Source organism: Cibotium barometz, chromosome 54 (assembly GCF_041138505.1).
Source record: "Cibotium barometz isolate CiBa-2024 chromosome 54, ASM4113850v1, whole genome shotgun sequence".
NCBI lineage: Eukaryota > Viridiplantae > Streptophyta > Polypodiopsida > Cyatheales > Cibotiaceae > Cibotium > Cibotium barometz.
The window spans coordinates 35,773,424-35,795,701 of record NC_141099.1 but is presented as its reverse complement, the minus strand read 5'-3'; the positions used below and the strand labels follow the sequence as shown (position 1 = coordinate 35,795,701).

Genomic DNA, 22,278 nt, shown 5'->3' with positions numbered 1-22,278 from the left:
GTTTCGGGAAACGGCAAGGGGCGAAACGGAAACGTTTCAGGATTTTTTGAAAGGGCTGAAACGGGGAAACGCCACGTCAGCAAGGGGCTTTTACGAGAGGGAAAAGGAGCCACCATTTAGTACTCACATTTGAGAATACATGAAGAAAGACAACACTAAAGTTCAACCAATGATCAATCATCAATGCCAAATTCCAAATTTCCAAATTCCAATACATTATAAACTATAGTATATACACCACATGTGTCATGCATTTACAATTTGCATAATGACTCAAGAGTAACGAAATGGCATTGCAAAATTCCATGTTCCATCTCAGCTTCCAGAACAAAAATGAAAGAGTACTCAGTACATACTACATACTACAAAGCTAAAAAGCCCAAAAAGTGTAGGTCCTAAGTCTTGGCCCATAAGACCTATACATCAACATCTGGCGGATCTATGGGATCCTCCTCTTCAACCTCAACCTCCTCCTCTGGCATGGAATCATCATCATCATCATCAGTACCATTGGTCCCATCTGGTCTATGAAAACCAATATACTTGTCATGTGTATACTCCTGTCTCATCTTGTTAAGCAAACGCAAGTTTGCATTAACAAAGACAAGATCATTAGCCCTGTGTACTTCGAGACGGTTCCTCTTCTTTGTGTGGATGTGGGCGAAGCTACTCCACAAGCGCTCACAAGAAGAGGAGCTACAACCCTGGCTAAGAATCCGAATGGCAAGCCGTTGTAGCTCAGGGGAATCGGCTCCATAATCCTCCCACCATGTGACAGCCCCAACTTTAAATCTGAATTTGCAAAACAAAAAAAATTCAGATGTATGTAGTACTAAGCATGCACAATGTAAATTGCATTTAGTACTAGATCCAACCTATAATTGAAATCTGAAAATTACAATGATTTATGATTACCTGTCATGTTGTGCATCTTCCCATCCAAAGATGCCCTCCTTATTGCGGTAATTTGCAAGTTGGTCCTTCACCGTTCTTCGAGCATCCGGAGTTAATACCATCTTTTGGAGAGTGAGGTTCCAACCACGCACCACCTCTGCATCACTCTGTTGTGAACTTGCCTTGTGTTGAAACTCCGGGTCCAACACAAAGGCAGCTGCATGAATCGGAGAGTAATATTGATTCCACCTACTCACAGCCAACTCTTCCAACTCCCTCAATCTTTGGGGATCTTTCTCTTTCTCTCTAATATTTTCAATCATACGATCCATCCCCTCATATACCTTACCAATGAAAGGCACATCTCCATCCACCTTTTTTAGCAATTTGACAATAGGCATACACAAATCAATGACGTGTGATGCATCACCCCAAAAATCATCACTGCCAATACACAAATCATAGCAATACAGCCCAAGTGCTTGCTTTGAAGTGGGCCATGCATCCCACTCAGGGCTTGCCACAACCTGTTTAAGTGCAGGTCTCATTTCAATGAGCCTTTGAAGCATCACAAAATTATATGCAAATCTTGTCTCTGCATACTTCAAGAGCTCCTTTCTTGCAAACTTGCGGTACAATGAAAGAGAAAAGTGATGTCGTGTGATAAAGTTAACCGCCTCTCTTCCACTTGCAATAATATTCTTCACCCAATCTAATTTGCCAATGTCTTTCAAAAGATTATTCAAACAATGAGCAACACATGCACTCCATTGAATATGAGGGTACCTTTGTTCCAATAATGCACCCGCTGCCTTGTTGGTATTTTCACCATCTGAAACAAGTTGCAAAACATTGGATGGCCCCACATATTCCACAGATTCTGCCCACATTTCCACTAATACATTGGCTGTTTTTTGCTGCACTCCACACTCTAAAGAGTGTATATATAGTGAAGACCCTCGACAATATGCAAGAATGCCCTCCAATGAGTGACTTCGTACATCGCTCCAGCCATCAGCCACCAAAGTCACTCCATACTTGTGCCACTTTTCCTTAACAGGCTCAATGGCTTGATTCACTGCCACCACCTCATCCTGTAGAAGCTTCTCCCTTAATGCATCATATGTTGGAGGGACATATGTGGGACCAAATGCAGCAATTTCAGACACCATCTCCTTGAAATAATCAGATCTAGCTGCATTGAAACTAATCCCACATGAATAAAAAAAACGAGCCACAGATGCATCTACTTGTGCCTTTCTTTGCGGGTGCCATGATGTGTATAAGCTGCTTTGCTTATGTCTGGGAGGTTGGATAGGTGAAGGAGCATTTGGTGTCTGAACCTGTGCACTCCCAGAAGAAGAAACAGTAGCACAAGAAGGAAGAGGACTTCGAAATGCAGTAGCCACATGAGGACTTGAACCTGAAGTAGCTCTTGCACCTGTGGATGCCATGGTCTTTGTCCTCTTTGAGCTACGCAATGCTTCCACCTCCCGTTGCATCCTCTCTTTTTGTTCTTGAGGTACTTGCAAGCAGATTGCAATACCCTCTCCCTTAATGCCAAGAAGATGGCATTTCACCCTGTGAGGGTTCCCACCTCTACGCAATCCACAAAACCTGCATCTCCACTTACGAGCTCCTCCTTTTTTGGTATCATACTTGCCCTCAAGTTCAACTTGTTGCCACCAATAATCCGACTGCGTGACTTCGCTCACGGTGCCTCTCTCAGCCATGGCGAGAACAAGGCAAGCGTGCAAGTTGCGGAGGCTACTGCAGCTTACCTTCACACGAGATCGAAGGGGCCTTTGGGCCTGCGCACCGTGGAGGACAAGAGTGAAGAGACTCGAGAGGGATGAAGGCGGAGGGCACTTGAGGCTTGAGCGGCGAGCCTTGGGCACTCGGGAGGAGAAGGCTTGAGCCTTGGGCAGTATGGAGGACACAAACCGGGCAGCAAGCAAGCAAGGGAGGAGCGGCGAACAGGCGACGGCAAAATGGCGGGCTGCGCAGCAAAAAAAACGTATATCAGGGTTCCCAGGCTGAAACGGCTCGTTTCCCCTCCAGGGAAACGTTTCGGATAGGTCTGAAACGGGGAAACGCGCCGTTTCCCCCCAGGGGAAACGTTTCCCCCAGAAACGGCGTTTCTGTCCTGAAACTGCCCCGAAACGGCGTTTCTGCTGTTTTTTCTCCTGAAACGTACGTTTCCCGTAACTATGGCTTCTTTACAACATTGATTGAATGTTTCCGGGTTGGATACAATGATCAAGTTGTGTAAGTCAATATTCTTTAAGCCTATCATGAAACATCTCTTCAATTGACAATCGTTTAATTTTTTCCATGACTCACATTGTGAGTCCAAGAGTTTTATCCGTAGGAAAAAGTCTCTAATGGTTTTGTTTGGTTTACGCTCAATTGAATAGAGTTCTTTCGTTGCACTTCACCGATCACCTTGTCTTGAAAAACCGTGGATAAAGGCTGTTTTCAAGGTTTTGAATTTGGTCTTGATTGCTTGCATCAATGTGATGAACCATCAACTAGCTTTTCTCTTTAAGCATAGGTTCAACGCATGTACCTTAGTGGAGCAGTTGGGATTTCCAAAGGCTTCACATCTCTGTTCAAACATTTGAATGAATTGAACATGATCTGTTGTTCCATCGTATCTGTCCATAATTGTGGAAATATGTACGGTCGTATTTCTGTATGAGTCACTGAGGTCGTATGTGAGTGCTCTTGTTGGGAGGGACTCACTGAGTGCTTGGGCAACCCCTCTTCTTAGACTAGTCAATATATCTAAGGTGTGGGCATCTCGGGATTGAAAAGGGTTGGTACCTATAAGATTGGTGGGAATGTTATGTAAAGGACCAAAGCTTGGTGGGGTTGAAGTGACAAGGGGTGTAAAACCCGATGACACGCTTATTGTAGGCATGGCAAATGGTATTGGGATTTGCATTTGGGACATAGATTTTAATGACTCGAAGATATCAGCCATTTTGTTTAGTGAGAGTGTCGGTCCAAGTAGTCCCTCTATCGTTGCCATGTTTGATGTTATCAATTGTCCCTTCATGAGCAAGCACACGTGTTTTTTTTTTTTTTTGCTTTATATATTTTCTCACAGCCCGTTACGATCTCAAGAGGCATGGCGTATCCTTCGTTGGGTCAAACGAATGTTCCTAATTAGCTTAGACGCTATATGCACGTGAATGATCTCTTAGAGATATTTCTCCGGAAAAGGTGCATGCTAGTAACTTCTTGGATGGAAGAGGAGGTCCTAAAATCTATTTTCCATAACTGTCTCAGGACGAAAATTTTTTCCGGGAATTTTTTTCTAATTTCGTAGAGTAGATTTTTCAAGATATAATGGAATTTGAAAAAACTCTGTGTGAGAGTTGTATTTTTGGAGTTCTATAACTTTGTCTTTCTGAGTCGTTCGTGATTTTGTCGTTTATATCCTCAAAAAGTAGCCTGAATGTGGTTCAAAGTCGTTTTCGCGCTATTTTTTTTTGTGAAATTTTAGTACTTTTTGGGTTGTTTTTTACCTCGATTTTTGGGTTGAATTTTGAGGCTGCTGGTTGGAGGTCAAAACAATCGATTTTGACTACGGACGACTAAGTCTAAATTTGAAGGGCTCGATGTCAGCTTTCTGATGAGTCCTAGAGCGGCTTCATCGGATTCACGGTTTAGGAGATACGAGCTCCTAAATAGAGGTTTTTCAGTGTCTTTTTTTTACGGGTCTCCTTTTACGTCGTGAACTAGTAGGGTATAGTTCATGGCGTGTACTGGACTTCACGGATTTTATCTTTTTTTTTGAGAGTCTAGTAGGAAATACGAATTTCCTTGTTTGCGGGGATATTTTTTGAATTTAAAATTAAGGAGATATTGACATTTTTTCTGAAAGGTAGTGGGAATAAAAAAAGTCAACCTTTTTATGACACTCCTTATCCTTCATAAATGATTTTCAAAATGGACAATTTGATAACTCATGAGTATCTACTCATTGAATACTCATTAGCTTTAATGAGTTATGTAAAAAAGTGATTAAGAATTAATCTTTTCATCAATCTTTCTCACTTTTACACTAATCAAGGACTCTAATTAACCACTAATCTTTAATTAATTGATACAATTGAGCACATCATTAGACACAGAGCAAGGGAATGCTAATTTATGTGTATCAACAAAGGGGTAAATTAATCTAAAATAGGAGATTAATTACTCTTAATTTTGGTCTTCTCTTTTAAAACAAAATTAAGTAAAGAGAGTCAAATTCTTTCAATTGATGTAATTAGGTGTTTTGATGCATTTAAATGTTTTTAAAACACTCAAAAATACTAATTTCGATTACTCACATGCTTAATTTAGATCCCAATTAACACAATTTTTAAATTTTTTATCTTTTGAATAAGATTAATCACTCTTAATGACAAAAATCAATCCATTAAGAGAAATTAGTCGAATTCGAGGGTTTTTTTGATGGTTTTAAGAAAATTTTTGAAGGATTAAGCTACTCTTAATGCTTGCTAACACTCTAATGTAAACAATTTCAACAACGAACATACAATTAAGCTAAAATTAATGATTTTAGTTCTATATTTAACATTAAAGAGAGCTAACATTCACTAAAAATTGCATTCTATTGCATTGTTTGATGCAATGGATGCAAACTAAGCCTAATACAAACTATGTGCAAGCCCTAAGAACATGAAAAACTACAATAACAACAAATTAAGCTAAAAATTAAGCAAAAAGCATTCTTTACAAAAACAAAAAAGAGAGCTATTTTATACCAAGTCACACACAAATCACCATCAAATCCATATATTTTTCATGGAAAACCATTAATCAAAATAATGGACAATGGGTAATGTATAAGTTAGAGGAAAAACGATGGAAAAAGCCAAGGGATGGCTCTTCGGCAGCGGCACCAAAAATGTTATGGCTCATCCTAACCTCCCTTGAAACAAATCCAATAAAAGATTACCTGGTGAATCTTAACAGTCTCGTGAGGATCTTTCCAATGGCCAAGCTCGTAATCCTTGCGGTCTCCAAGCTCTACAGCTCCTTGAGAAGCAATTCCACCGTGCCTTCCGCGAGCGTTCGCACTGCTGTGTTGCATTACGGATACTCGTCCTTTCTCTCACCTCACTTCACTCACATATACTCACTAGCATGCATTAGGGAAAGAGATTAGCAAGAGCAAGACTCAATTGCACAATGGGAGAGTGTATTGTATTATGAGAGAAATTCACTTATATACATGGCCATAAGTTTTCACACTTAAATTGTGGTCGGCCGGGCACTTTAGGCTCATAAGAGGCCTAATGCTGTTACAATGACTACTCTCATAATATATCCATGAAGTAAATCACTTGGGACTTCATACTACATGCTATCACACGCTTTTGAAGCGCGAATCACTCCGTCACACTATAACGGGCGTCCGTTCAAATTGTAGCTTTGGACACCATTGCTTTATATCTTGAATGTATGACTCTTTGGTGTATCTACCTCGACTCTTTGATGTAAGATAATGGTGGTAGCTCTTGTTAATTCTAGGAATGGGTTAACATGGCCAGACTCCTAGACAAGATTTCATTCCTGAGGTAAGAAGTGCACATTGCTTTAAAGTAGGGATTATCCAAACTATTTGCATGTGGTGTGGCATATGCTTTGCATGCATGAATTCGTTTTGGCATGGCCATTGCTTGGATTTGATGCATATGAATGTTGACGAGTTCGGAGATGCCTGGAAACTTTGTGGATGAGTATGTGCATAACTTGATGCAGTGCATCTTATGTGTTTTGCAGGATGTAAGTATTGGTTTTGATCCAATTCATAAAATGCTACTGTTTTATAATTAATTAGAATGGTGCAGGTTTACACTACATTAAAAACGCGAGGACAAATTAAAAAGGGCGGACAACTTATGAATTGGGTGTCCCTTCAGTAATGAAGTTTGGGCTATCCTAGATTGTGGCCATCTGAGCGGGCATGGGTAGCATTTGTTAGTGAGCTGATAAGTGGTAAACTCATGTGCAAAAGGCATGGGCAATCAGGTGCCCCCTTCTTCCTCTCCTACTCCTGCAAAATTCAGCAATGACATCTTCTTGTTGCATATCTATTCTCTTCTCTTCTCTTCCTACTCAAGCTATTGGGACTGGTTTTGATCTCTCTCATGAGCTGTACTGCTTCAAATGCTTGCCTTATTGCTGCCCGAAAGTGCTCCAATGCTGGTCGGCTTGTTTTTAGGGCTGTTTTGAAGGCTGATTTGAAGCTGTGAGGGCTGCCCTTGTTATGAACTGGGAGCTAATCCTTGAAATAGCGGGACTAATCCAGCAGGGTTAGCGGATCGTGGGATTAGTAGATAGCAGGCAAAAAGACGCATAGGGCTAAGGTTCAAAACTAATGAAACTAGGCTATTGGCTATCTATAGCAGGTTAGCTATTTATAGCAGCAATTATCACTATATAAGTGATCCCTTGGGTTTTCTTGAGTAGTGTCAAATCCCCACCGATCTCGTAGAACACTCCTAAACATGACTCGAAATTTGCAAAACAGAACCAAATAACGTGAAGGAGGTGCAGGCCTGACTCACCACCCAACCTTGACAGCCATGGGTAAAACCCACAAGTCTTGGCTATCTCCACCGAGCCACGAGCTGAGCTAACTAGCAAGACGTACTAAGTCCCGACCAGTCTCTACCCCATGACGTCCCATACCACCAAGGAGCTACCCTCGTGGGCCTTGAGACTGCTGCCGGCCTCCGTTGCATGTAGCAGGTACATGTCTGCACTAGATCCAGGCTCTTGACCATAGAGCTCTCACAAAGACTCGTGAGACTCTAAGAACAACTGACTAACCTTGGCCACCCTTTTATAGGCTCTTGGCTGGTCACCGGGCGTCCATACTTGGATGCCCGCCCGCCCGCCCATACTTGGGTGCCTGCTCGTTAGTCTATTCCTAGTCCAGCTCGCCGATTAGCTTGCCTAGCTTCAAGCTTTCCCAAGTCTCGAAGCTAGTCTTGTGTGCGTGTAGCACACGGTAGATACACTGTGCACATGACATACTTCCCTTCCTCTAAGAGCTCACTCCTGAGCTTTGTAAAAACGCAAGATAGTCCCTTTGAAGGGTAGTCAATGTCTCCCATGCAGCGTCCTCAACACGATTCTTCCACTTGATCTTGTATTATGTGAGTACCATATTCCGCAATCATCTTTCATGAAATCCAAGAATCTTTTCCGGTTCGTGTGGGACAAATGTCATATTCTTGATATCTATGATTTCTTGAGAAGCAACTGATTGGTCTGTTCCACCGAATACTTCCTTAAGTCTACTGACATGAAATACGGGATGAACTTTCACATGAGAAGGCAAGTTCAGTTCATATGCAACTGAACCAATCTGGCGTGTAATCCAAAATGGTTCACAGTATCTAGGGGATAATTTCGGAGATCGACTTGTTTGTAAAGTCTCGGAATCTTTTAGAACTCGTAAATACACCATCGTTTCTTCAGAGAACTCTCTGGTTGAACGATGTATATTAGAATAAAATCTGTCTGTCTTGCGCGCTTCCAATGGATTCCTTCACAACTTGTAACATTTCTTGCATATCTTGATGTATATCGTGTTGAAGTCTTGAAAATCCCATGGTAACAAGTGATCTAGGTTGAAAACCGTACATAAGCATAAAAGGACTAAAACCTGTACTTGTATGCGTAGTACTGTTATATGCAAATTCTAACATAGGAAGATAATCTTCCCATGAACTCTGTCTTTTGGAGACATATGCACGAAGCATATGTCTCCAAAGTCTTTTGGAGACATATGCACGAAGCATATCCTCCAAAGTCTAATTTATCCTTGTAACATGCAGCGGAAGTATTCGTATTGGAGGATTTTGTCACACAAATGCTCACACCGTCTTCTGTATCCTGAGTTTCGCGAGTTTAGTAATCCACTTTAAGACTTCAAACTTTTAAGAGATTTGAGAGAGAGATGAGAACTGCACACCGTATGGGGTTCCGAATTACCCACTGAAGGTTTGGCTTATCATCAGTCACACCGTCAGTCTCTTCAAAGATAATAAAAAAAGTACTATCTCGATAATGGGATAGGGGGCCCAAGACCTCGGAAGACCGTGTAAGCCCAGCGGGGCGTGCCGTGACAGACTCAACCACGTGCCCATGAGATAAAAATATAAAGATATAGAGAGAGAGAGGGGGGGAGAGAAAAGGGAATGGGGATCTTGCACAGTACACCACATTGAGGGGCGAACAGGCCTCGCTCCCTTTCAGGAATTTATTCAGGAACAATCCACGGGCACGCTGGCCAGGATCAATACAATCAATGAATACAAAACAAACAAATATGCCGATGTAGGATATCCAAGTCGATGTCGATGTCGATGTTGATGTACAAGATCTCTGATGTCGAGCACACCACGGGGATGACCCACAAGTATCTCTCACCAGGCTAGTACCAAATCCAAATATCCAAATCTAAATCCAATGAATCCAAATCCAAGTCGAAGTCCAAGTCCAGATCTAAGTCCAAGTTCAAATCCAAGTCCAAGTTCCATAACAAAGTTCCATGTTCATGTCCAAGCTTCATGTCTAACCTATATGTCCAAGTTCCATGTTTATGTCCAAGCTTCATGTTCCATGTCCAAGCTCTATGCCCAAGTTCTCCATGTCCAAGCTATATGTCCAAGTCCAAGAAACACTCGCTCATCCCGTGAGTAATCTCCACAACTCCTATAGCCTTGTCCATGAAGAAAACCATGGAAAAGCTCTTTCTCGCAAGAAAACTGATATAAAACCTGTTTTAATGGTTTTTGGGCGACAAAAACATTTAAAAAATAATTTTTAGGGTTTTTGGAGGAGTTTTAGGGTTTTTGAAATTTCTGTCCATACAGCTCCGTACATGCGTAGGTATTGCCCATGCATATGCCCATACAAGTCTAGGGCTCACCGTACATCTGAAAAGCATGTTGGAGAAGGTGTTGATGGCAAAGAAGAAGCTCTTCATGATCATAATGATGTCCACACGTACTCCATGATCTCCTTCAATCTTCAATGATCTTGTTCATAGATGATGACGAAGAAGATAATCTCCACGCTTGAACGAAGATGGCAACGTGATCAAGAGGTTCTTCTTCAACTTGATGCTCAAGAGAGGCTCATGCTTCTTTTATACTTAGGGAAGCCTTGCTTTTTGCTAAAAAGTAATGCTTTTGCTTTGTTTTTGTCTTTATTAAATACTCTTGATTTGTGCTTTTACAACTTCAGGGCCTTGCTTTTTGGCCCTAGAGCTGCTTTTTGAGAAAGCGGCTTTTAGCTTTTTGGTCCGGCTTAGTCTCCTCTTTCCAATAGTGCCCTTGGCTCGCGGTCAACCTTGTTTGACTTTTTGCTTTTTCTTGCTTTTTGACCAAGAATGGTGCTTTTTCTTAATCAAACCTTATGGACCCTATCCCCATGTCTTCTTCCACCTATCTGGTGTCCGGGCATGGGTTTCATCATGTGAAATACAGCTAGGAGGACCAAATAGTTACAGACGGAGAGTTGGGCTGAATTGCACCCAACTGTAGAAGCACCAATGATGTCCAATCTCGAGCCTATGCACTCTTCCCAATGGACTATTCTAGACTGGGTATGAATGCTGTAAATGCGTATGAATGCTGCATTTTACCTTCACTAAGTGGCTGGAGCAAAACGATGAGTAGATGAATGTTGAAAACTGTATGGATGCAGAAAACGCAAGGTGGATTGCTGGCTGAATGCTGAAACTGATGCATTTTAATGATGAGGGGGATGAATGCTCATGCGTTGAGGCGCCTAGTGCTGTAGGAGGAAAACACTGAGGTATGATGGCTGGAAACTGCAATCGCTTATGCTCCTTGGGTTGAAGATGCCAAGTGCGTGAAGGCTCTACTACTGAATATGATGAATGAATACCATGCTTAGCTATTTATATGGGCCAGATGAGCTAGTCGGCTGGCTACAGGGTTGGCCGACTGCTCATGTCCACATAAAATACTTAAATGATGTATAAAATGCTGAAAATTATGGGAAAAATATCAAAAAATTTCTAATAAATATTCTAATAAATACTAGATGATATCTGAGGGGTTCTGCAATGGTCTAGATGCAATGGATAAATGATATGCAATATGCACAGTGCTTTCTAATGCAAACTCTAAGGTTTCTATTGACTCTATATGCATGAATGCGTCTCTTTAAGTGGGTTAAGGGACTTGGACTGACTGACTGTCTGTCTAAGGCTGAGAGTGACCTACATAGCTCGTGCCTGACTTATCATGGATTGAGGATTACAATGGGTCACGGTGTACGACAAATATCATCCTGAAAGGTATGAATATTGTACAATGTTGCACTGATGATGATGAGCCAGCTTGTCACCACGCACTACAGTGCAGAGTGCATGTGACAACCCTTTCAGTCTGGCCATTAGATCCAGGATGATCTGAGGAACTCAAATTCAAAGTTGTTTCTAACTTCTAAAAAACAAGCCTCCAAAAGTTACTTGTAAACTTAGTCTCCCTATCACTGACTATGTCTTGTGGTAAACCGTACAGTCTAAACAATTGCTCGATAAACTGTCTCGCTAATTGTGTAGCTGTAACAGTCTTCTGTGCAGGTAAAAATCTAGCCATTTTTGTCAATCGGTCCACCACAACCCAAATAGAATCATGGCCTTGATGTGTTCTTGGCAATCCGGCAATAAAATCCATGGAAATACTTTTCCATTTATTACTTTGGGATTTGTAAAAGATGCAACATCCTAACCTGTCTAAAGCGTTCAGCTTTATTTGCTTAACAAACCTGACACTTGAGGACATAATCTTCTACATATCCTCTCATCTTTGGCCAATAAAAAGTGTGTTTCACTAAAGCTAATGTCCTGTGTACCAGAGGGTGTCCAATAGAAGGGGCATCATGACACTCCTTAAGAATCTTGGACCTAATGTTCGGGACTTGTGGTACACAAATTTTGTCATTACAGAATAGTAAACCATTCTGAATCATCCACTGGTCTCCTGCAGCCAGAATGGTAGGCTGCTCAGTCAATGAGTCTTGGTTAATCAATGAGCTCTCATCGTGGATTCTCTGCCATTATGGACCAAAATAACTATCAATGCTGCAAAGCTCTCTCAATGACTGAAATAAGTCAGTAGAAATCTCGGTGAATGACAAAGTATTCACCTCTCTGATTCGACTAAGCGCACTTGCTATACTATTCATGGATCCTTTTCGATAACAGATTTCAAAATCAAAATTTTGCATTACCTCAGCCCATCAAGCTTTTTTCCCTCTCAAATCATCGGCATCATACACATACTTGATTGACGGATAAGCAGTCAATACCACAAACTTGGAGCCATATAAATAATGTCTGTAAACCTTGAGAGTGTGAATGACAGCATAAAGCTCGTTCTCAAAGGCTGGCCAATGAGATTGAGTGTCGTCTAGCTTTTGACTCTCGAAAGCAAAAGGTCTACCATCGTGGAATAGAGCAGCCCCGATTGCATAGTCACTCGCGTCAGTCTCAAGAACATAAGACTGACTAGAATCGGGTAGTGCTAAGGTAGGTGCTTCCTTGACTTTATCTTTCAAAAGTCTGAAGGCCATATCCAAATCATTATAAGGTCATATTCAAATCATTATTCCAAGAGATAGGCTGATTCGACTTACGTCCACGACCTTTCAACAAGTTGGTCATGTCGGTAGTGTGAGCTGAGAGTACTCCCTCACAGATTTCCGAAGAAAAACTACAAAACCGAGAAAAGAACGAAGTTGTCTCACTGTCTGCGGTATCGGCCAGGCCAAAATCTTCTAATATGTTCATAGTCAATGCTCAACCCGACTCTTGTGATCTTGTATCCCAAGCATAGTAGCAATGGAACCGGAACGAAGGGGAACGGAAATAGGGAACGACCTAGATAATTCCTAGAAATGACAATAAATCTTAACATACAATGCTCATTTATATAACCAAATCAGAGACACTAAAGTCTAGTGCACCACACAATTTGCATGGCTAGATACTAACACTGAACAGATTTCACAAGTCAAAATAAATTAACCCACATCATACATCATGACATAAGTGACAAAAAGCACAAAATGCGGCCCACAGCCTAGATAAAAGAAACAACCCAAGTACAGAGTCCAAGCCTCAAGGTGACATGCAAATAGTAGGGAGATATCATGCATGGCTACTGCCAGTGATGCCATCAAGGAGACCATCATCTATGTCATCCAAGAAAGCCATATCATCAAGACCAACATCTCCAGCATCCAAATCTTCAATCCCATCCTGACCAGGATTTGCAAGTCCATGTGTCTCCTCATCATCCGAGGACTCCTCATCAAGCAATATAAACTTCTTTGGTTTGGGAGAAGCCATATCACCAAGCAAGCGCAAATTAGCACTTACAAAAATCAAGTCATTGACTTGTTGTGTCTCAAATTTGTTCCTTCTTGGATACAACATGACTGAACACACTCCAATGTTGCTCAATCGGAGAGGAGCTTGCACCTTGAGACAAGATCCTTACTGCCAATGATTGAAGCTGTCACAAACCCCTATATTCTAGGGACATGCGGATGCGTGTCAGGCCTAGAAACATGCGGATGCATGTATGTATTATACCTGGGCATGTGTATGGATCATATGAGTGGATGCATATGAGTCCAAGGACATGGCAGGACATTTGTGGACTTTCGGGTGGTGCCCGTGTGGATTCGGGCCATGCACACATGGTGTGTTATGATGGCAGGCGGAAATGTATTATACCTGGGCATGTGTATGGATCATATGAGTGGATGCATATGAGTCCAAGGACATGGCAGGACATTTGTGGACTTTCGGGCGGTGTCCGTGCGGATTCCGGCCATGCACACATGGTGTGTTATGATGGCAGGCGGAATATTTTCAAGTACAAGGACATGCGGATGCGTGTCAGGCCTAGAAACATGTGGATGCATGTATGTGTTATACCTGGGCATGTGTATGGATCATATGAGTGGATGCATATGAGTCCAAGGACATGGCAGGACATTTGTGGACTTTCGGGCGGTGCCCGTGTGGATTCCGGCCATGCACACATGGTGTGTTATGATGGCAGGCGGAATATTTTCAAGTTTATGGATTATTCTTTATGGCTCCCTTTATTTGGGATGCATTGGACTTATGAAACTCATGGTTCACATACCCTGTGTAGTGTTCTCTTGTCCTACGTGCTCTCTTGAAGATTGTTTCTACCATGTGTGGGTAGAACAATAGAGAGCAGATGGAAGGGAACATGGGCACTTGAGAGGGTAGTGTGAGTTGGTGGCCGAAATGCCTACAAACTATTGGTGGCCGAAATGCCTATAAACTGTGTGTAGCAGAAATGCTTATGGAACACCAGGTTATCTATGCCTGCAAGTGATTGTTTTATCTTGTTACTTGAGCCCACCTCTCATCCAAGGTGTGTGGTCAGAGTACCAACACGGAGTGCAAGTGGTAAAGTGGACATGATACCTGGTTGGCACGGAACTTATGTCTATGCCAAGGGTCATGTGGACCGATGTCTTGTTGGCAGGAGACTTATTTTGTCTCGCCCATTTACTTGGGACATGGATTATGATATCTGGACTTATGGGACTATTTTGTCTCGCCCATTTACTTGGAACATGGATTATGATATCTGGACTTATGGGACTGATTTGTCTCGCCCATTTATCTTGGGACATGATTATGATATCTGGACTTATGGGACTGATTTGTCTCGCCCATTTATCTTGGGACATGATTATGATATCTGGACTTATGGGACTGTTTTTGTCTCGCCCATTTATCTTGGGACATGATTTTGATATTGGTATTATGGAGACTTATTTAGTCTCGCCCATTTATCTTGGGACATGGATTCTTCAATTATATTGGATTTTTGAGACTGTCTCGTCTCGCCTAATCGATGCGACATGATTATATCTTGAATATATGGCTTGAAGCTTAAAGTTGCGGACAACTTTTAAGAAGTTGGGGAGGATGTCACCAGCCTGGACATTTCCCAGTCTGAAAGGGGTCTGGTGGACTCCAGGATGTTTAAATATTTGGAAAGTACAAGCTTTGGGAATGGGGGATTATCCTAGAATACAAAGGACCACACTCCTAAAATTTAGGAGAGTTGCTATTTTTGGCCGAACTCCGATGGAAATTCTGTTCGCGTCATTACATCTGGAATTGAGCAGATACCAAGAGTTGGCAAAGTGCCTATGACAGAATGTCTACCAGTTGGGATATTTTTAGAGAGAAAGTTTATGGAAGAACCCATCTCTTAGATTGGGACATGTGGCAAGGAGGTGGACCAAAGTGAGACAAGTGGCTTGACACTTGTTAGAAAATGGATCAAAGTGTGACAAGTGGCCTCACACTTGTCACTTCAGACATTGTGTGGCTCTCCACTTGTCATTGTAGCCTTCTCTTGCCATTTTAGCTCATGGGAGGCCCAAATCTATAAATTGGAGCCCTCTCTCTTCATTAATGGAGGTTCTCTCTTGCTGCACACTAGCCTCTACCATCGTTGAAGGCTTCCCTAATGATGGCTACTCTCTTTCTCTCTCACTTGAAGGCTGCCCATGAAGAATACCGGCTGTATGGGACTGTTTTGGAGGCTTCCATCGCGAAGAAAGACTGAAGGCAAGGGTATTCAATCATTTATTATGATTTCTAGCCATTGTATGTGTTGTACCAGCATTTGTACCGGCTGTACCAGCCACCGTATCGGCTGTACCAGCCACTGTACTTGTTGTACCAGCCATTGTACTTGTTGTACCAGCTTCTGTACTTGCTATACCTGTTGTACCAGCCACCATATCGGCTGTACTAGCCATTGTACCTGCTGTACCAGCCATTGTACTTGCTGTACCAGCCATTGTACCTGCTGTACCGGCTGAATGGAGAGTTGTACTTGCTGTACTAGCTCTATTGCATGAAGACCCGTGGTTTTTGGGGAAGAATCAGTACCCACACGGAGGTATATGGATTATATTGTTGGCTCGGCATTTCTACAGCCTATGTTCCGGCTTGGTTGCCTTGTGTTGGGCTGTGTTATGGCATTTGTATATGGATAATCCGGTATCTCCCGTGGGGAGAGTAAGGTCCTCAAAGCTTGTACATGATATTATTCTCCTTGGGTAATAAAATACTCCAAGGGAGGGGGGGGTCGGCCCATTCCGGCCTCTATGCGGTGTCACACGTGCAAGCTCCATTTTCAGCATTTGTGGATGTTTTTTCCAGCTTTTATGTTTTATGCAAAGTGATGATGGATATGTGTTAAGGCTGTGGCCATGTTTAAGTGTTTTAATATGCATTGATGGTATCAACAAGTGTGTCAAAGGTCCTAGTCCCCCGGGCCCCGTCGCGAGTTACATTGGTATCAGAGCATAGGCTTTCTTGGAAGCGGAGGCTTTCTTCTATCAATAAGGAAGAGAAAAGATCTCAAGTGGGGACCACACTTACCATCATTGCTATTAAGCATGGCCAGCCACTTCATAACTTATGAAGCAAGAGCATGAGCAGAAGACAGCTTGTTGATCTAAGGATTTATGAATTCACAAAATTTATCTTGCAAGTATGGAGTTGGCTTTATGTGCACACATTTAGCACTCTTTCCATATGGATATTGTGGATTATATTATCAAGCTTACAGGCAAGCTATATGGAGATATATCTCGGGATATCTTAAGGATATGGTGAGGAGATATTTCTTTTGGCTTCATGACCAACCTGGCAAAGAAAAGTTAAGTATACTTTGAGTTTGCAAAGTTAGTGCTTTTGCTATGAAGTGTTTTTGATGTTCACTAACCCTTGTATAGCTATGCAAGGAGAAAGGTGGTGTTGTTTGCCTTGAGATGGTTTCACGGAAACATTGTTTATGGCTCCCTTTAATGGGATGAATTCTTTTCATGGCTCTCTTTATTGGGATGGATTATATCTATGGAGATTCAGCTTTGGATGCGAAATGGATGGATGAGGCCTACTTCGAGGATTACCCAGATCTTTTGAAGGCCTATTTGGAGGCTTTTCAGTTGCGGTCAACTGATTAGAAGCCGGGGGAGATGTCACAAACCCCTATATTCTACTGACATGCGGATGCGTGTCAGGCCTAGAAACATGCGGATGCATGTATGTATTATACCTGGGCATGTGTATGGATCATATGAGTGGATGCATATGAGTCCAAGGACATGGCAGGACATTTGTGGACTTTCGGGCGGTGCCCGTGTGGATTCGGGCCATGCACACATGGTGTGTTATGATGGCAGGCGGAAATGTATTATACCTGGGCATGTGTATGGATCATATGAGTGGATGCATATGAGTCCAAGGACATGGCAGGACATTTGTGGACTTTCGGGCGGTGCCCGTGTGGATTCCGGCCATGCACACATGGTGTATTATGATGGCAAGCGGAATATTTTCAAGTACAAGGACATGCGGATGCGTGTCAGGCCTAGAAACATGCGGATGCATGTATGTATTATACCTGGGCATGTGTATGGATCATATGAGTGGATGCATATGAGTCCAAGGACATGGCAAGACATTTGTGGACTTTCGGGCGGTGCCCGTGTGGATTCCGGCCATGCACACATGATGTGTTATGATGGCAGGCGGAATATTTTCAAGTTTATGGATTATTCTTTATGGCTCCCTTTTTTTTTTTCCCGAGAAAAGATCCTTTCATTAGTTATATAAAAAACGCCCGTAGGGCTACAAAAGATCTCGCCTGCTCATAAGAGAGACAGAGCAGTGAATACAGCAAGGCAGCCCGGGAGACTCTCCCTAGGTGCTGCAAAATACAAGCATCAGTACAAAGAACTGAGAGGCTAAATCATACAATAGGGGGGGGAAGAGCCAAACAGGTGGCCTGTAGTGCCAACGGGGGGATCCCGTGTGTAAGGTGTAGAAAGGGCCGCAGCGCCAAGTGGTGCGGAAGGCCTGGCGCCGTAAGATCGCCTCATCCGAGTCTCCCCGGATGCGGTCGTACTGTCCTCGCAGGGTGTGGATCAACTCCTGCCAAATCTCGTACAGTCTCTGCTGGTGGCTCCAATCTCCCCTGAAAGGCCGTAAAGCACCGGGCCCTCCAGGTGAACCAGATGGTGAGGCTGCTGAGGAGCTCCCATCGTAAATCCCTCTCCTGTGTCCAGCTGGCGGACGAGAAATCCGGTGCCGGAACCAGGCGAGGCTGGCCCCTAATAAATCTGATGGCCTGACTGCCCTGCTCCATCTCATAGCCCATAGCAGGCCCTGACGAAGTCGACCAAGCAGCGGCACCCCACGTAAACATACCCTTTGGAGAGAGGGGGGCCAGAATACGCAGCATCCGCAGCCAAATCTGCTGCGCCTGAGGGCAATCCCAAAGGCAATGTCTCTATGTCTCCATAGGGTGGCCGCATCGGATGCAGGCCGACGGAAGACCGCTGTAAACAAGCCAAGTACCAACTGCTGAGCCCCTGTGGGCGACCAGCCACTGAAAAGTCGAGATCCTGCGGGCCTGTCGACTAGCCCAGAGCCGAGCCCAAAAATCCTCCAGGAACTCCTGTGAGAGTCCCTGTAGTCGCCCATGCCCCGTTGCCGTCGGAGAGACCGTCCTCCTCGCCGTCAAAATATGTCGCCCCAGCCGAACAGTATACTGGAAAAAGGTGATCTCTGTGGCCTCAAGGGATGCATAAGGATCATGCCACTCGTACTCCCCGGGGTCCCACTGTAGCCGGGCCAAGGGGCGCGCTGCATATGCCCATATGCGCCAATCCGGGAGCACATCAGCAGGGTCGGGGTCAATATGCCACTTCCGAGAAGCGGCGGCCACTACCCGAATCCTCTGAAAGGTGCACTCTGCAACCAAAGGCGACTCCACCTCCACTCTCTGGAGTCTGCCCTCATCCTGAATCTCGTAGTAGAGGCAACTGCCATCCTCAGTGCAAGCTCTGACAGCAATCAGGATCTCCAACTGTGTAAAGGCTCCCATCCACCGTGGGGCCACTGGCTCGAGAGGTGTGAACCACTCCTCTGTGAGTGCCTCCTGAATATCATCCCTCATAATCAACCCCCCTCTGAAGTGACTCAGCCTCTCCACCTGGATCTCCTCTCTGGTAGACTGCAGAAGGCCTGCCACCGTGGACATGGGAGATCACAGAAGTCTTGCTGAGGGCCCTTGTGGGCAGGCATTGGTGGTATGGGACGCCAGTGCTGACTGGCGTGTGTTTGTGGAGTGAAGCCTTAGCCCCTGGCTCAGGGGTGGATCGAAGTACTAATCCTACGGTTGGGTGGTGAGCTTACGTGCTCTCCTTTTATATAGTTTTCTTTGCATTGTGTTTAGGAGATTTTGGTTAGAGAGGCTTGGGAGGCCTCTTACAGCTACCTAAACACGGAGTCTACAAAGATTTGCGTGTCTTTCTTGGTTATATTCATGTCGAGATTCCCAGGTATTCCCAGCACCCAAGCTTTTTTGTCTTGCAAAGAAGTATGCTTTCTAGGGTTGCTGTCGTGGTTGTATGTGGATTCTGAGAGGGGGAATATGGGAGTGTCATGTGGGTAGAAGATGTGCCGAAAGGACCCTTATGAAAACCCTAATTCTTCTCAGGTTTTTTGCTCCTAGATGGGCTGTGTTTATGCTCAAGTGCCTACTCTTGACATGTATGATTAACGTGTAGGCAAGGTGATGAGGTGGATGGGCTATGACTGAGGCAGAGGGCTGTTATACAGTCTGCGCACAGTAGATTAGGCTGATGTGTGGGTGGCATAGGGTTTTTCGATGTGTGAGAAGCACATATGCCGGCCTCCTATAGGACAACAATTGTCTAGATGATGCGTAGTAGAGAAGTGGGGGAGGCTTGGACCAGGGTGGCCAGCATATAGGGCTTTCGGATCATCCACAAGGGTGCGTGCATGTACATGAGCACATGGGCTGGATATTGTTGTTTGAACAGGGCGCCAGAAGAGAGGAAAACATGCATATTGCTATTGTAAGACCTTGATTCCCAACAAACCATCCTTTATAGGCTACAAAGGTTGCCTCGATGACATCATTGCTTATAACATAGTACACACAAATATCTAGATCTTATCTAGGTAGCTTTAATAGGCAAAGAAATGACAAAAAGGTCTTAACAAAGGATGGATCCAATGTCAGTGTCTAGTCCCTTACAGAGAATGCGTTCGAAAAATTAGGGATTTCAAACAAGGTTTTTTTTGAAATTGATGCTATAGAAGGCTAAAGCATTACTTTAATGCAAGGTATGCATCCTTAATTTTGAATTTTATCAAAGTAATTAAGAGTAATTACTCTGATTGGGCAGATTTGCAAAGAATAAAGAAAAAATCCCAAATCGATTGTATTGCACCTCTGTTATTGTTATTGCTAAAGATGCCATTCTAGAGTAGCGAGGTGTAGGTACATCAAGATTGAGGGCGGAAGCGTTGTTGTTGTTGTAGGTCGAAGGCGGTGTTGACGTGGCGATAGGTTGTAGTGCAGGGGCTGTTGCATATAAGTACAACCATACTACGGACACGTACAGATGTGCTCAGTATGGATGTACGGATCTGCTCAGTACGACTATACGGATCTGCTCATTACGACCGTACGGATTGTAGATGCTAACGCTAGAGGCAATATCAACCTAGAGCTCTGCCAAATGTTGAATGTCCTAAGCTATGGAGGCTTGAAGAGCTTCATGGCTATGGTTGTGTGAGTAGCAACAAGGAGAGAGAGAGTTAGAGAGAGGAGACAATGCTCAAGAGAGTGTACTACATGACTCAATGATGTGATTGTTATGTATTTGATTCAATGAAGTACATGTACCTTTATAGGTTACAAAGGTTGCCTCAATGACATCATTGTTTATGTCATAGTACACATAAATATCTAGATATTATTGATGCCTCTCTAAGAGGTGATTCAATGATATCATCATAGTACACATAAATATCTAGATATTATTGATACCCCTCTAAGAGATGGTTCACACACAAACACACTACCTCACTTGTAAGAGTGGGTTCACATGACCTTGATTCTCAAGAGTATTCAAAATGATGTGGCTAGGGATTTCTTGGCAGATATACAGGAGATGCTAGCCAGAGCTAGAGATTCTATCAAGAGTGCTCAAGATAGAGCACGGTTTTATGTTGATAGACACTGTTCATTAAGGGAGTCATCCGAGGGAATGTTAGTGTATTTACGAATACCCAAGAGTTGAGAGACATTACAGGCGGGGAAGGTTGGGAAGTTATTTCCTAGGTTCTTTGGACCTTTTTGGATCCTTAAAAAAGATTGGAGAGGTAGCCTATAAGCTAGAATTGCCTCTGAATGTGAAAGTTCATTTTGTCTTTCATGTTAGTAGACCGAAAGAGATGCTGGGAGTTGAGGATAGCATTGTGACTCACCAGGAGCTTGTTGAGGTTGAGGACTTGTCCTAAGTTCCACTTGAACCGAAAATGGTGATTGATTTCATGGAAAGGCAACTTAGAAATAAGTTGATTTTTGAGTATAAAATTAATTGGAAAGATACGGCGGAGGAGGACTGGACTAGGGAGACAATTGCTAGTTTAGCTTAGGCTTCCCGGTTTTCTTGCTTAGATAGATTTTGTTTCCAAGGGTGGAAACATCTGAGGAGAGAGAGTATGTTATGTACTTGGCTCGGGGGTGGGATTGAAGTACTGATCCTATGGTTGGGTGGCGAGTTTGCGTGCTCCCCTTTTATTTGGTGAGGATTGGACTAGGGAGACAATTGCTAGTTTAGCGTAGGCTTCCCGGTTTTCTTGCTTAGATAGATTTTGTTTCCAAGAGTGGAAACATCTGAGGAGAGATAGTATGTTATGTACTTGGCTCGGGGGTGGATCGAAATACTGATCCTATGGTTGGGTGGTGAGTTTGCGTGCTCCCCTTGTTTTGGACTGTGTTCAAGAGATCTTGGTTAGACAGGCTTGGGAGGCCTCTTACAGCCCTACGACCGAACTAGCATGGAAAAGAGGTGTCGTAGGGTGCATTTGATTGATTGATGTTTTTTGTGGGAAGGGCTGCGTCCTATTTATAAGCAATGATCTGCTGGTTGGCTGTTTCACACAGGTCCACAATATATTTATGTAGCGTCATCAGTTATTTACGCAATAATGAACTTTATAATCAAATTTCCCCTTTTGTATATGTGGGCGTCCATGGCTGGCTGGCCCGAATCTAGTCTGCCTGGCACAACTAATGCTAGATGTCTGTTGCACTCGACCTGCCCGGCTTGCTTCTTGGAACTGCCTCATCTAGGCGCCTCCTGTGGTTCATCTGCCTGGCACTCATCTGGCCCTGTTCAACTTGGCAGTGTGTG

General features: G+C 43.4%; 2 protein-coding genes across 5 annotated transcripts in view; one reads left to right on the top strand and one right to left on the bottom strand.

The window, feature by feature from the left end:
• Nucleotides 1-22,278, top strand: part of LOC147608089 (uncharacterized) — a 61,154-nt gene that overhangs the window by 36,091 nt on the left and 2,785 nt on the right. The gene's annotated exons all lie outside the window — the stretch shown is intronic.
• On the bottom strand, nt 118-2,453 carry LOC147608090 (uncharacterized). The gene is made up of 2 exons (XM_086790049.1): nt 916-2,453; nt 118-792 (listed from the first exon to the last, which is right to left on the bottom strand). The coding sequence occupies exons 1-2, from the start codon at nt 2,394-2,396 to the stop codon at nt 417-419; spliced, it is 1,857 nt and encodes a 618-aa protein (XP_086646175.1). The 5' UTR covers nt 2,397-2,453; the 3' UTR covers nt 118-416.

Bases quoted from the DNA above. Each gene is read 5' to 3' on its own strand.
- LOC147608090 (XM_086790049.1), bottom strand. From the start codon at position 2,396: ATGCAACGGGAGGTGGAAGCATTGCGTAGCTCAAAGAGGACAAAGACC. The intron at 793-915 runs GTAATCATAAAT...TTGCAAATTCAG, and splicing joins GAAGATGCACAACATGACAG to ATTTAAAGTTGGGGCTGTCA.